Genomic DNA, 16,258 nt, shown 5'->3' with positions numbered 1-16,258 from the left:
GGAGGAGCACTGTTTAAACTAAAAAGACAAATGTTGGCACAAGAACAAAGTGGTACAGAGTGGCCATGATGCAATTAAGAAGCAGCTTTCTAATTATCAGAACAATGAGGTTCAGGATGAGTGTTCCAGTATGAGCAATGGGGCAAAGAAACCTCACTACTTTAAAGGTAAAGCTAGATTCATTTACAAAAAGAAATATATGACTGGTTGTCTGGGATAGTAGGGACTGATATCAACACCATGAGAGATTCATTCCTCTCCCCTGTGCCAGTGCACCTATACAAATAAACAAATTAGGTCAATTCTTCCAGAAATAATTGTTCAAAACCATTATATCACTCTGGGATAGCCAAAACTTTTTCTTCTTTCTCTGAGAATAGTCAGGCAAGGACACATATTTACAAAAAGTCTTAGTGTCGCAATCTTGAAAAGCACTTTTAGTGCTTCAGTTGACACATCGTTGAGTATCTGTTTTGGAAGTAATCACTTAAAAAGAGAACTATATGTTTGCTTTGGAATGATGGGGGGTCTGTTTATTAATTCAGAAAACAAAGTGAGAGTTTTTCTAATATATATCAGAACCGAAAAAAAAAAGTTTAAAAATACTGTGGATGTGGTAATTGCTGTATTCCTGATGGGGTTTGTCAGGTTGCCCGTCTCAGACCTCTTAGCTCTAGAGAGCCCCTTCCTTCCTTCCGTTGCATTAGTGGAGTCTGCATGCTGACAAGGACTTCACAGCTAAGTGCAACACCTACTAATCAGAAGAGTGAATTCATTATTGCAAGTATTGTGCTGGATTTTGGGGTTAGGAAGGTGAAAGGGTATCCAGAGCTAAAAGGGTATCCACAACCATTTTCAGTGCTCTGACAGAGATGGAAAAGATCAAAAGGCTTTGTTTTTTCTTTACGTTTATGGAAAAAAACCCCAGAACTATGTGCCTTTTTTTTGTTGTTGTTGTTTTCACAGGGAATAACAATTCGCCCACTGGTGGAGTTTCTTGATGTCAAAAGGTCAAATAAAAAGCAGCCTGCTGTTGGTGAAGAAATTTATAACAGGGTATGTTGCAGCTTTAGTGTCATAGATGAAACCCTCCTATAGATGAAATTCCTAGTGGCTTTCAGTAAGACAAGGATTCGCCTATAGTATTACAGAGAGACACACACTCTTTTAGACTTCCTTTTGATAGCTGTTATAAGCACAATAACTGTAAAGCTTGTATTTAACCTTTGGCAATTACCAAAATTAACATTATTACGTATCATTATTTTGGAATCTTAATTTTCTTAATTGTTCACTTCTTGAGGTAAATTAATTTTCTGTAGTTTGTTTTACACATAAGATATGTGTTATTTTAGACCTTGGTTACATTAGGAAAGCTCTGGCGATTTAATTACATTACACTGCATTTGCGTTAGTCTGATTAAACAAATGCAAATTCCTTCTAAACACACTCTCAAACTTACTTAACTCTCACATCATCATCCTCTTTATGGATTTGTACTTAGTATGTGTATGTCTCCAATTATTGCAGTTTATTAGCCTTGTATATTCTTGAATGTATTTCTCCTTGCAGCATACCTGTGGCAGGTGGCTTGAAATTCTAAAAATGAGAAATAATAAGGACCACATTCAACAAAGAAGTCAATCTAGGCATCTAAAAGTCTGTCCTTTTAAAGCTTATCTTTTGGACATACCTACCATGATTTGCCCCCGAATTTGAGAGACCCCTGCTATGGTACTTGAATTAAGAGCAAACGAGCTGCCTCTGGGGACCAAGTGAGATCCTAGCTGAACTGATTCACTCTTTTGCAATTAATAATAAACTGAGGAAGAGTGTCTTTCTAATATTAGGTGCTGTGGACGCTTTGAGGTGAGTCGAGACCACAGTCCCCTATAATTGGAGCTCAGGACTTGATGCAACCTATCTCAGCTCTGTCCTGTGCATCCTGAGGGGCCAATGCCAAGGTGGGGAGCTACTGCCCACTCAGGCTCTCTCCTCTGCAAAGTCATACCTGGTTTACTGTCAGGCCTGGAGAAGTCCCTGGAGAAGTCCCAGGCATAGCCCTAAGTGGTTATGGAACTTAAAAGAAATGAAAATACGGCGGGGGGGGGGGGGGAAGTTACCTCTGGATTCAGGCAGGAGCTGAGCAAGACTGACATTGAGGAAAATAGCAACGAACTTCTGTCCTTTTGGGCTGTGAGCTAAAGAAGCTGCACAAGAACAAAACAGAGTCTGGCTCTGAGTTTGGTTAGACTACCTTTAGTTAAACTGAAGCACCGTCCTGAATTCTGACACTTTTCTGTTTTGAAGTAAGTTAGGAACTAATAATATCTAAGGGCAGGCCAAGCCATGTCTGTAAGTTTATGTAATGAACTAACGTTTCCTCTTTAGTTCTTTGACCACGTGAAGACTGGAATTGAAGATGTGTGCGGACACTGGGGTCATAACTTTTGGAGAGATAAGTAAGAATGTCATTTAAAACTTTTGTTATACAGGAGAGGCAAAACTGGCTCAGCAGCAACAAACGAAGGCTGTTGGGCATCAGATTTCATTTTCAGCATTTTAGTCTTGAAAGCGGATGGTTGTTTTTAGAATGTGTGGGTTACAAAGGGAAAGCAGCAAAACAATGTCTTTTTACTAAACCACAAGCAAGTAGAACAACATCTCCAGCTGGGAAGAAAGGCAGCCCTCTGATCCCAGGGGAAAGTACGGTACCATCTGAGGGTGGGTGTCCTCTCCCTGTTTCTGACTGTTTCAGAGCATTTCCTGTATGTCTGCTGAGCCCTTCGTCCCATCAGGCTTTCCTCCTGCAAATTGTATGTCTCTGCGGTGTTAAGTGAGGGGTTAGTTCCCTATTTGATGGGAAGCATACAAAAGCTTTGGGACTTTCTCTAGAAAGATCAAGGCACTAGCTGGCGTGAGGTGCATGAGAGAGCCTAATGGCAGGCAGCTCCACAGTTCTTGATGGTATGTATTATTTAAGACTTAGTGTCAGTTAAGAAGATTACCACTGGCAATACCTGAATAATTCTTGTGTTTAGTTTAGCTGCTGAATCATCATCGTCATTGGTTTGGATCTAACTCCCTTTTCTTAGAAGCACGCTCACCCAAATCCTTTAGACCCAAAGCGTGGGCATTGCTCACCCACCTTCTAGTCACTGCTCCAACAAGAATTTAAGTGTTTTCTACAAAGAGGAACAGCACCAGCAGGAAGGGCTGAGAAGGGCTTTCTCCAAATGACTTGAGGGCAGCACAGTGAGGGCACTCTCGTGACAGATGCATACATGACGCGTACAACTTTCCTTTACTCAGCCTGGTTCTCCTCCAGTCTGTGTGAGATCTTTAATTAACAGATTGCAGAGCAAAGGAGGGTCCCACATTTTCATGACCTTCAGGCCCAAATTCAGGAATAATTTCAGAATGGCCGTAGGGCAAAATATTTTCTGAGAAAAAAAATCACCCCAGTTGTAATCAATATTTTTTCACCAAGCATCCAAGAGGGTTACAATTGCTTTAGAGGAAGGGAGAACTTCCAAAGTTTTACAAAAGCAGGCTAAAATTTCAAAGAAAAAGCAGTCAGTGCAAATTTAGACCTTGTATTTGTTATTACAGTAAATATTTAATGTTCTCTTTGTCTTGATGAAAATGGAGAATTAAAAATAATATTGTCTAATAACACAGAACACCTAAAAGTTTAAAGTTGCTGCTAGGGAGACTTTCCATCAACATATTAACCAAAACACAGGTTAAGACTATCTATCTGAAGCAAAGATGAACTTGACCCTTTTTTATGTTACTCAGCAGTAGGTTGTTAATATGAATAGACACATTCCCAGGGAATAAACTCCTTCACAATTGCATTAGCCACAGTATATTGGCTTTCCTTAACTACGCACAGTAAAGATTAACTGGTTGGGTTGGTTTGCCTCACGGACAGGTTTAAAAAGTTTGACAATAAATACCTGCGAAGACTTCTAATCCGGGAGAACCAGCCCAAATCCAGCATTGTTTCTTTATACAAGAAGCTGGAAATCAAACACGCCATTGAGATGGCGGAGAGCGGAATGATAAGCAAGGTCCCATCGTCGGTGTCTCTCAGGTGAGCAAGCGATGCCAGCGTGGCCGAGCGTTTCGGCTGGGTCGCGTAATTTATTTCACAGCCCAGTCTGTAGGCAGGATAATGACTTTGACTCAGGACACTTTGTGTCCAAATGTCACCTGAACAGTAAGCGGATGTGAAACAGGAGCTTTTGCCTGCAGCTCACACACAAAGCGCTCGGAAAGCTGTGCTCGTCCGGAGCGTGTAGTTTTACAAGGGCAGCTGCTCATGGGAACAGTGATTTACCACATATAGCGGAGCTGGGTTTGAACCAGTTCCTGCCCATCTGCTGTGAATAGCTACAGGGGAAGCCTGAGGGGCATTTTGAAAAGCACCCTAATCAAATTTACGGTTTAATGTAATTTATATAAAATTTTGGAGACTGAGTTTTGAGCCTTACCACTGACTCAAATGAGATCAAGATTTCATTCCTACATGTTACGTTTTCACCCGTTCCTCGGTTGTTTTGAAATATTGTTTCCAACTCTAACAAAGGAAATAGTTCAAATGTAATTCCCAGTCATAAAAATAATAACATTCTTTCTCTCTTTCTTTCCTCTATTTTCCTTTTTTATCCTGCCACAGTGAATATCATGAAGGAAAGATAAAGCCGCTTTCTCCCACTGAAATGGAAAACATGCGGGAAATATTAACAAAGAATCTCTATCAAATACGACATCGAGTAAGGATGCAGTTTTGCATACTTAAACATCCCACTAATCTTTGAATATACTGATTACCTTCATAACATATCTTTGGGCTAGTGCAGCATCTGCTGTACCGCAGCGTAATAATTAATGTTGATATTTACTTCTATTGCCTGTGGATCCATGTCCTGTCATACGTACAGCAACATATTCATACTCCTTGATTTAAATAGGTTATGTGACCTTATACTATGGATAAAGATTAATGGTTTTGTTTTGTTATTATCTACAATATACTTACATTACTTAAAAGGGATCATAGGTGGAAATTCAACCAACGTTGTCCCACTTATATCAGTATTTTGGTCACTTCATGATATGAGATTAGATTTCCCATTTGCCTCCAGTTGTGAAGTTGTTTGTATTAAGAGCAGAAGTGATGAGCTGGAAAAATAGTGAAATAAAAGCAAAAGGACATTTCACATTTACCCTCCTGTGGCTAAGTAGTTTGAATGTCTGAGTCCTTGGAAAACATTCAAAAGCGGAGCAAGCTTCAGCTTGCTGGAGGTAAAAATGGCTTCCCCCTAGGTGACTCATCTTATCGCTTTCAAATGTGCATCCTCTATTGACATATTGACTGAGCTAGTCCAACGTGGGGGTAAACACTGTGTTAAGCCAGTTTTTCCCAATTTATCTTTCATTACAAATATCAGCAGGTTAAAAAAAAAAAAAAAAAAAAAAAAAAAAAAAAAAAAAAAAAAAAAAAAAGCAAAAGCAGGGGCTTGTGAAGCAGATGACTAAAAAAATGCTGGCATAATTGCTGTCCTTGTTTTTCAATATGATTTTGTTCGCAAGGATTTATGATGCTTGTTGCGACATTAAAACAAAAAGGCTGTTTTGCACTGTGCGTATAGTTCAACGCATTTGACATTGTGCTTTTCAGAATGTAACCACTGCTTTTATATTTCAGACAATGTCATATAACCGACATAGCCTGGCTGCAGATGCAAATGAAAAGCAGGCCAAAGAAATTCTGATCCGTCGCCGGCACAGCCTTAGGGAGAGCCTGAGGAAGACGAACAGCCTGTCAAGAGAAAGACCGGTACTTGCATTTTAGTTGTTTTACAGAAAACAGTTCTTTGTAGCTAAATCACATGCGGAAAAAAAAGTCTTCTGAAATGCAGAAAAAAATATTCCTGAATTTGGAAGACAACCGCACATCTGATGTCACCCTCACATCTTGAAGTGCACACATGGGCCCCTTAATTTATGCTGACCCCTTCAGCAAAGCTTCAGTCTTGTAGAATATGATATGGGAGTGGGATCTGCTGCCATAATTTTATCTCAGAGGAGCTGAACAGGCTCCATACGCAGTGTGTTTCTAAGGGATGGTCAGTATTCTCTATCAGCATTTTGGTGAGGTGTGGATGGTCAAGGTCAAAAATTACTTTGATACAGACTACTTACAGTATGCTTCAAAATATGGGAAAGAGGACAACTTTTGATCGAGTCAGTCAGGGTGGGCACTTCATTTGAAAAATGGTTTTGGATATTTAGTATTCCTAAAATGTAGTCAAGACTTTTGGGTTTTGACAAAGAAAAGGAAAACCCTCTCCACCTAGAAGAAATGGTGTGGCATGATGACATTCAGCTCTCTGAGGCAATCCTGCAATATCATCCTTGCAAACTTCAGACCATATTTGGACATAGCACGCTGATTCAGCAGGGAAGCTGAATCCCAAATCACCTTCTTATTGGAGAATAATCCTTCGTATTGGAGAAATTACCCATCCTATAAATACGTATTTTCATGTTACAGGAATACTTAGTGACTGGTACCTTTATTAACACCTTCAGCAGCTGAGGCTGGAACGATGTCTCCAATAAGTGCTGTATCTCATTTGTGATCATTACTAGGGTTACTGTGGCTTTAATTGTGACAATAAGTCTGTTCCTGAATGATTTTTCCCCTCTCAAACAGAGTTACATATGTTGTCATTTTCATACAAATAAATGACATACTAGATGGAATAATGAAAGACTGAGCAGAATTAAGACATTTTGGGGGCAGAAAGAGAAAGAGAGTGTCTGACAGCTTTTTAAAATGCACAGGCTGCAATTTTAAAAATAATCATCCTTGGATAAATTCACCTCAGAGGGAAGCATAGTGGTCCTGAGCAGCACAGCAATATCCAAAGAGGAAAAATGTCTCATGAAAAACAGATTTCCTTTCAGGTTCCCTTTGAGTGTGCAACAATGAATGGTACAAGCAGGGGAGGGCTGGTAGACTGTAAAGGTTTTAAAAAATCTTTGTACCAAATGTAAGAAAGGATGCCTTTGAGAAATTTTTGAATTTTAAATAAAAAGCAACCTTTCCTGAAAAGTACCTCTTATGTTCCAGGAAGTATAAGGTGCGCTCTGCACCCAGGGCCTTTACAGCTTAGTCCTGGGAAAACATGGATTTTATGCCCTGAATTGGTAAATGATCACGCTGGTGCCTAACTTCCCCGTCAACTTCAGTGTGACTAGTCAACTGTATAAAGTCATTTATATGTATAAAGCGCTTTCAGGATCAGAATACAGATTAGTTCTTGTGCCCAAGCTTCAGTCACAACCAAATTTTTGCAGCTGACTAATAAAAAGTTCCAAACTGGAGTTGCATGAAGTGATGCCGTGCTTGCAGCGTTGGCTTTCCTTAGGAAAACCTGTACAGGTAAGGTTGAGGTTAGAGAGCATACATTTATTAACTTTGATGTCAGAGGGCATATCACTAGGCGTTGCTTTGGTTAAGCTGCTTGAGATTACTCAGTCTTTACCTTAGTTAGCACAGACCTCAACCAGCAATTGGCGTTAATTTGAGTGTGTAGTAAAAGATCACATATTAGCTAATCCCAAACTACTCTCTAGCCCTTTAGCTACATAAACCCATTCAAGCCTTAGTCGCGTATCTTTAACATACATCATGCAGGTACTTCAGTCTGCAGTAACTTAACATTTTTGATATTTCTTTGCACAGGCTGCTGCAAATACAAAAAGATTCCTTTCACTTCCTAAAAACACTAAACTCCCAGAGAAACTACGAGTGAGAAATAAAACATCTTCCAGAGGTAATGACAAATATTCTGCTCTCTCTTATTACTGTGCTGCAGTCATTTTGCCCACACAGAAGGAAAGGTTTTCCAGGGATGGCGTGGGGAAATCAGCATATTAATTTCCAAATAAATATTACATGTTTTATGTTCACATGCTTTCATTCTAGAGTTAATACCTTCATAGCGTATTTCTAGGTGTTGGAAATTTAGCAGGGGTCTTAGAGCATTAAAAGCGGTGGTACTAAAGCAGGTATTTGAGTGCAGAGGAATGCCCCAGCAAGCAGAGTCTTGTGGGGCTTTCTCTCAGTTCAAATGCCGTAGTGGTGTTGTCCTCCCAACACATCTCCTCATGTGTGCAAGCAGCAGCCTGAAACACTTCTGCACCAGAAACGCTTCCATGGCTCGTTCTCCTTGTCTTTATTCCATAATGTCCACATCTCCCTCTTGGATTATGAGCCTATTTGGTTTCTTTTCTCACTGGGGTTCTGGTAGAGGACACTGCTCTGCAAACCAAACCAGAGAGGAGAATAAGGACATAAGATCTGCTTTGTAGTTTTCATTAAGAACTTCTCAAAATGCTGTGGTTTACAACCAAAATGTCTTTTTTTTTTTTTTTTCCTGCCTAAACTTATAAATGTTTTATATTGGATATCTTGAATTCTAACAAAAAAGTGAAAAAGCTGGAAGGCAACAATTTGATGTGAAAACTTTGCCCAATTCTATATATTACTTTTGATTATTACCAGTTGCATTACTGTGCTTATACCATGTTCAAGAGCATTCCCTTTCATGACAAGCAACCATCAAGATGCTGGGAAGATTAAATCTCTACAAAGTTGCTAAAATGTCCTTATCCCCACCCCAATTAGTCTCCCACTCTTCCAAATTAATTTAGCAGTGGACCACGGTTTTGTCTGCTGATAATTACATCTTTGCTTTCCTGAATGTAGGATGCCTTTTATTCTGTAGTTATGTCTGCAGAGGTCACCTACTGTCACCTAGAATTAAAGAGGAAGTGTGCCTCCAGATTATTCAATTGTCAAAAAATATATTATTTGACATATTTAGAGGGGGAAAAGCCTGCAAACACAGTCTGATGAAGACCTTCCTTGATATATAATTATCTGGGTGAATGGACAATTACGTGGTGATGTATTTTGTTGACCTCTTCCTCACCTTTTTAAAAGAAATAACATGTAGGCTACTAATGGAAGTTGTTCTTACGACAGTTGCACAATACACAATTCTTTGCTTTGATATATATAAAACATCGTATCTGACTTAAGTCTAAGAACAAATCTGAGGCATTCATAAATGATTGTTAAAATGATTTTGAGCATTTGTCATCATTTGATAATGACTGAAGTGTGCAAGTTTGATGAAGGTTTTAGTCAATTAAAAAGAAGTCTGCTGGGGAAAATATATGCATGTGTGCACATCCAGAATGTTTCCAACTTGCTTTACCTGATAGCGATCATTTAAGAGTATCCCCTGAATGGTTATGCCGACTTTCTCTTGACCATTTTCTGCCTTGTTGTGAAAGGGTTAAGGATTCTGCAGCACTTGCAGCCTGTGAGATTTGCCCTGTGGATTTTCTTTGATATCTTACATTCAGGTGTATTAAGGACAGGCTGTTTCCTCCCATCTGTACATTGACCTTGGGAGATCCTTTGCACGGTGACAATCCTTTTCCAAAGTCAGGTTTCTAGAGCTCTTGTACATGTCGTGCTCTGGAAAAGCCTCTCAGATAAGATTTCATGGGATGTGAGGGTGAGAAATCTCATTTCTGTATCCTGCTTGGACCTAAGCGGGGAGTCGACCCCAAGACGCTCAGACAGGGTCAAATTTCTCCATGTCCAGAGGCAGAAATGGGGAAATGCCAACTCAAACAGGGGGCTACTCAGTGATTAAGGAGCAGCTGCATGGAGACTTTCTAAAAATCACAGTTCAGAGGGGAGGGATGTTTGTAATTCAAAACTATTCTCTGTCCCAGCAGAGCAATGTGTCTATTACGTGGTCTAATCAGAAAGCACTGAATTTGGGAAAACCAGGGAAACTTTCTTCTATGCCTGCTAGTGCTCAGTGTGTTGTTATTCAAATATTCCTGAAACAGGAATATTTTTCACCTAAAATGTTAATTTTGTTTTCAATTAACAGTGGGTGACAGCAGTGACTCTGAGCTGGATGCCGCCACCACAGTGCTCAACCTAAGACCCAGAGCAGGGAAAATCTTGAGAGACCAGAGACTGAGACAGCAGAGGCCACCGCCTGAATTTAGGGTGGAGTGGAAGAACGAAGTTGACGGGAACCAGGATGGACGAGGAGAGCAGCAGGAGCCGAGCACCGTGCCTCAGCCATCCATCGGGTTCAGGCAGCCACTGCTGACGAGACCAAGATTTGGCACTTTGAGCAGGGAAGATTTATCTGCAGACCACGGGTCGGCCAGACCTACGCCCCCACCACGGTTAGTTAGGCAGGCATCGCAAGGGGAAAGGCAGAGAAATAAGCCCGAGAACCAGCCATACTGATCAGAGCAGAAAGAGAACTATTGGTAATAAACCGTGGACGTGTCGAATTAGGATTCTAAACTATCTGATCAGGCTATGGGATCCATTAAAAAAAAAACAACCAAGCCTCAATGTGGATCTAACCACTTCCATTTGGATAAAGTCAATGCTATTAACTAAGAATACTGAAAAGAATACTGGAACAGTTGCAAAGCTGAAGACATTAAAAAAAAAAATATCTCTTTTATAAATAACTTATGGCAATGATTTAATTACATTATTTCCACTATTAAGATAGGATGGAAATGTGCCTTATCACATCATCTCTTGTGGAACCAAGTCACGCAGGTTCAATACCCAGTTATCCATTGAAAATCATTGTTGAAAGTCCAGTGAGGAATGCGTTCTTAAAAAAAAAAATCTGTATCATTTCAGATTTTATTTATAATCAACTGTTTTACCCAGAGCTTTAATATGAGTAACACTGAAAATTGCACAATGCACCTATCATACAGACTTTGTAAGAAGAATACAGATATTCCTAAAGCCCAGTTTGTTCGAAGAGCTGTCATGCAGAAAAAGAGGAAGAAGAGAAGGAACAAGCTGTAGGAGCAGCATTGCAAATACAGTTTATAGAGAGGAGTTGCAACAGAGACAAGACCTGAATAGCTTGAATTTTTACTTTCTGAATTTGTGGCAATATGTAACCTTTGAAAGGTACTGAGAATCGCCAAGGGAAATCTGAATGACCTTGACTTTCACTAATGTCAACAACAGCTGAGAGCACCTAGCAGGACACCAGAAGCCTCTAAAAAGAGAAAACTTCAAGTGGATAAATAACTTTCTTATTCAAAATTGCTTTTTGCACCTTAGTTTCTCAGTTGCAGTGCAAACACAGCAGTAGGATAGTTGCAGAGCGCTGCACACAGCCAAAGCGAGCAGTCTCCTGTTTGAGTCAGGGACCACTGAGACTCAAGAAAGCTCATTCAGCTCATGCTTGTGACCCTGGTCAACTTGTTTTACTTTTCTTGTTTCCTCATCTGTAAAAGGGGAAAGATAATCTTTTCTTTGTCTGAGCTATGCACTCCCAAGGAACAAAAATGTTCCGTCTAATTTGTTTGTACAGAAAAGTAGCACAGCGGGGTCCTGGAATAAGTTGAAGTCACTGTGCACCTTAATAACACCCGTAAGAAACACGGACTTCTTCATCCCAGCACAAACGGCTGCCATTTGAGTGCATCTGGGAAGGGAGGGTGCATTAAAATAAATGATACTTAACTGTAGCTCTCAGGAATTTGCACTTTCTGTCCCACTTAATCTGTCTTAAGTTTTGAGCTTGCTTTAGCACAGCTACACATTTCAGCACAATGCAGAAATCATTTTCATTGTACTTGTTACAAGATCGATAACTTTAATTGAAGAATGTACACTGTGAAATCATAACTTTTCTTTTTTTCATTAGCACATTTCTAAATCTGTGGGCAATAAGATTAATTTTTTTTTATTTAAGCTTGTTTTGAAAGAACTATTAAAAATCAGAATTACCTTTTAAAAGCACAGGGTAGCTTTCTTTCAAAGGTTCGCGGGCGGGGTTGACAAATTAGTTTTATAAATGGGGATTAAGACTTTCCTTCTAACAGCTTTTCCAAAATATTTATTTAATGCATGTATCTGAAATGTCAAGCCTTCTTAAACTCTTCTATTGGCACAGGTCTTTTAGTCTTTTTCCTTTGATCCAGCTATGGAAGTTTCTGCTGTGTGTCAAATGCAAAGTCTAAGCTGCAGATGGATGGCTATGTGAACCCTAGAAATCTCAGTCAAATGTTCATGTCTATTCTCAACTGATTTTTGTGGAAGGCAATACTTAGCTATCCTTTGATGATCATCTCCTGTTTTGAAAAAAAAAAAAAAAAAGGTTCAAACAAAGCCAGAAAGCTTTAAAACCAAATTTGAATTTGTCTTTCAACAGGAAAATATGTTTCATCAATAAAATTGTCAGCGGGTACTCCATCACTGCATTATCGGGATCATGTTTGAATAAGAAAGAAGCCCCGAGTGTGGATTTCAGTTTTGAAACCATGTCCTCCTTGCAGATCAGACTGGTTTTTATATCAGGCCCATCTGAAATTTGACCAAATAAATAAATAAATGTGAAGTGTTGCACAGCAACATTTAGTTTACCTCCTGCGGAGATTTCTCTTCCATGTGCTGGTAGTGACCAAGGAATTGGCTTGTATCCGGGGAACACTGCCTATTTTCCCAAATGGTTGTAATTTTTTATGGCACAGTTCTAAATAATGAATGAAGTTTTCAGGAATCTTACTGCTCTGCTGGTCAGTACAGTGCATGCTCAGATCATTGGTACTTAAATTGGGTGCCCCATAGTACACGTACATCAAATTGCAGGTTGTTTTTATGTAATATGTTCAAAAAGGCTTGGTGCTTCAAAACATGCAAACATGCTTGCACGCTGTTACCTGTCCAAAGCACTTTGAGATCCACAGAAGACAAGCATCAAGGCAGATCTCCAGCATGGCTACACCGTGAAGCAGAATCACGAGTCTCCTGGAGCTGTCTCCTTGCAAGCGCTCTTTCCCTTCCCCACTCCTGCTCCTCCCACCCGTTTTAGACTCTTTTCCACTACTGCTGGGTCAGACCCTCACCACCTCTGGGAACTATCCTGGTTGTTCTTTTCAGTAGCAATGACAGCAGCAGGTGACACAGGCTGTGTCTCAGGTAGCCCTTCTCAACCAACGGTTGCTCTGGTTTGTGTCAGAGGTCTGCCTTTTCCTATCTTTTTTTTTTTTTTCTTTCCCTGCAAAGGAAAAAAAAAAAAGTTCAATAGCACTTTTTGATCTTTCTAAAAGGCCCATCTAACTTTGTCTTGCAGAGGAGACTTTTCCTTCCTGTTGTAGCAAAGAGAGTTTGCCTGCTGGAGAATGAAATGCCCAATAACTGTCCTTGAGCACCATCTGATGGGGAAAGTCATGTATTGACTGGGAACATGTTTTTCACTTTTTCAGGAAACCACATCTCTTCAGCAGTGACTGGGAAACTTGCCAAATCCACATACAGATTTTTTGTTTCCAGATGGACTCCCCAGTACACTCTGTAGCATTGATATTTTCCTGCCTTGGTGAGGAAGCACAATGCCCAATTGTCCAGTTTTAGGGACAGTAGGAAAATATGTATGTCACACTCTGAAATAAGGTTTTCTGAGAATTTCCCCCTTCAGCTGCTGAGAGGCCTATAAATTGAACGTAAGTGGGATAAGAAAGTAGGTATAGCAAGGGCTAGAGAGTAGATAAGCACCCAGTTATCTGTTTTAAGCAGATATTTGAAAGAGAAAACAAGAACGATTTGCCATAAGAGGCAAAATGTTCAGGGCTGTCCTACTTGGTACTAAAGTATAATGCAAGCTCCACTGAAACCACGGGTGTTCAACAGAAGAAAACCGTGCTGCATAACAATTTAGAAACTTGAGAATATCCTTTTCCGCTGAAGCCACATAGAAATCTCATGGAGAAACAAAGTTAAAAATTCGGCCAAAATAACATGTATGCTGTTGTGAAAAATATCTTGGGGTCTCGAGGAGCACACAGGCTGCACCCTGGCTTTTTCAGGTGATGCCAAGTCCACCAATTCCAGACCCCAGCAACATTTTTAGGCTGACGCTTCAAGAAATTCTTCAGCTGGGGACCATTTCCAAAATTGTCTAGGTTCTGCCAACATTCCCCTTCTCCTGAAGAAAAGATGAAGGATTTGAAATTGGTCGGAGGAATGCTTTTGTACTACAATAGCTCTGATCCTATGAAAATATGCTTGTGAATATGCTTAAAATACAGCATCTGCAATACACAACCCCTGCCAGGCCAACGATAGATTGGAGGCTCAGGCCAGAATGTTTTCTGGATGGAGGAGGTATCAGGTCCAAGCATGAGAAGGAGGAACTGGTTTAGGACACCATAGAGAGAGAAGTCATGGACTGCCTGATTCAGGTGATATTTAAATCTGGGAGAGACAGGATTAACAGCCCTTTTTTATCCTACATTTTAGCAGACCATGACATAACTTGCCCTTTCTAGATAAACCTGCAGCTGTGCTTGACACTGTCAGTTGTGTGAACAACTTTCAAGACAGAGTTTCATCTCCCTCTTGGCCTATTTATTCAATGGCCAGCTAAATGGGGTTAAACCATGATATTAAAAAACAATAAAAAAGCACATCAGCTTAATTCTCCCCTGAATAATTGAAGGAACCTTAGCATTTGGGAGTTAATCAAAGTTGGGGCTGAAAATTGTCCCTCTTGGATACTGTGCTGAGCCACTTGAGAGTCTTACCCATCAGAAGAATTCTTCTTGCAGGTGGTAGACAGATCTTCTAATAGGACAACATGATGGGAGATTGGGTTAGCATCATTCCCAAGTCAGCAAACACTGATGTGGTTCCTCTACAGCACTGATGTGCTTTGGAAGCTTTTTTATTCTGTGGGATTTGACAGAATATGCAGGACTAAGATTGAAGAAGGGGAAGCAATAGTTACACTGGCTGCTCTAGTGAGTCTCACTGGTTCATAAGCTGAAATGTGCTTAGGTTTAAATTTGTGATTTGTGAGTTACAACAGCACCCCCATTGCCACAGGTTTTGTTTCAAAAAAGTAATTTTTTACCCCCAAAAGGCATTTAAAATACCCCAGTTTACTTCATTTATTTTTCATACCTAAGACCTCCTATTTATTGTCTCTAAATTGGAGAGACCTGGAGTTCACAGATGGACCACTCAGTGGATAAGGAATTGGCTGGATGGCTGCCCTCAAAGAGTTGCAGTCAACGGCTCAATGTCCAAGTGGTGACCAGTGACGAGTGGCATTCCTTAGGAGTCGGTACTGGGACCAGTGCTGTGGCATTGAGTGCACCCTCAGCACGCTCGCCAATGACACCAAGCTGTGTGGTGCAGTTGACACACTGGAGAGAAGGGATGCCATCCAGAGGGACCTGGACAGCCTTGAGAAGTGAGCCCACACCAACCTCATGCAGTTCAACAAGGCCAAGTGCAAGGTCCTACATCTGGGTGAGGACAATCCCAAGCACAAATACAGGCTCAGCAGAGAATGGATCCAGAGCAGCTCTGAGAGGAAGGACTGGGGGGTGTTGGTGGATGAGGAGCTCAACGTGAGCCAGCCCTGTGCGCTTGCAGCCCGGAAAACCAACCGTATCCTGTGTTGCATCAAAAGCAGTGTGGCCAGCAGGTTGAGGGAGGTGATTCTGCTCCCTATTCTGCTTTCATGAGACCCCACCTGGAGTGTGCATCCAGCTCTGGGGCCCCCAACATAAGAAGCACATGGACATCTTGGAGCAAGTCTAGAGGAGGCCCACGAAGATAATGAGAAGGCTGGAGCACCTCTCCTATGAAGACAGGCTGAGAGAGTTGTGGCTGTTCAGCCTGGAGAAGAGAAGGCTCTAGGGAGACCTTATACCAGCCTACCAGTACCTAAAGGGGGCCTACAGGAAAGATGGCAAGGGACTCTTTTATCAAGGAGTGTAGTGATAGGACGAGGGATAAGAGTTTTGAACTGAAAGAGGGTATGTTTAGATTGGATATCAGGAAGAAATTCTTTACTGTCAGGGCAGTAAGACACTGGAACAGGTTGCCCAGAGAAGTTGTGGATGCCCCATCTCTGGAAGGCCAGGGTAGATGGGGCTTTGAGCAACCTGGTCTAGCAGAAGGTGTCCCTGCCCATGGCAGGGGGGTTGGAACTCGATGATCTTCAGGGTCCCTTCCAACTCTAACCATCCTACTATTACAAACTTGACAGAATGGAAGAACAGTTCCTATTGCGTAGCACATCTCAAGAATAGATCTTTGATGCTAATTTAGGATTTAAAATACCTAGAAATTTGGCTTCATTTCTC

At 40.8% G+C, this 16,258-nt stretch overlaps 1 protein-coding gene across 1 annotated transcript in view; it reads left to right on the top strand.

Moving 5' to 3' along the window:
- The window catches only part of SLC9A2 (solute carrier family 9, subfamily A (NHE2, cation proton antiporter 2), member 2), a 32,285-nt gene extending 21,702 nt beyond the window's left edge, over window positions 1–10,583 (top strand). The window contains exons 7-13 of the mRNA XM_009883112.1: window positions 967–1,056; window positions 2,393–2,463; window positions 3,939–4,100; window positions 4,686–4,782; window positions 5,718–5,849; window positions 7,764–7,854; window positions 9,997–10,583. Coding sequence (XP_009881414.1) covers window positions 967–1,056; window positions 2,393–2,463; window positions 3,939–4,100; window positions 4,686–4,782; window positions 5,718–5,849; window positions 7,764–7,854; window positions 9,997–10,367 — 1,014 coding nt within the window. The 3' untranslated portion in view covers window positions 10,368–10,583. The remainder of the gene's footprint in view (window positions 1–966; window positions 1,057–2,392; window positions 2,464–3,938; window positions 4,101–4,685; window positions 4,783–5,717; window positions 5,850–7,763; window positions 7,855–9,996) is intronic.
- The last annotated feature ends 5,675 nt before the right edge of the window (window positions 10,584–16,258 follow it).

The sequence above is a fragment of the Charadrius vociferus genome, unplaced genomic scaffold (genome assembly GCF_000708025.1).
Source record: "Charadrius vociferus isolate BGI_N301 unplaced genomic scaffold, ASM70802v2 scaffold92, whole genome shotgun sequence".
Taxonomy (NCBI): domain Eukaryota; kingdom Metazoa; phylum Chordata; class Aves; order Charadriiformes; family Charadriidae; genus Charadrius; species Charadrius vociferus.
This window is presented reverse-complemented; position numbering and strand designations above follow the sequence as displayed.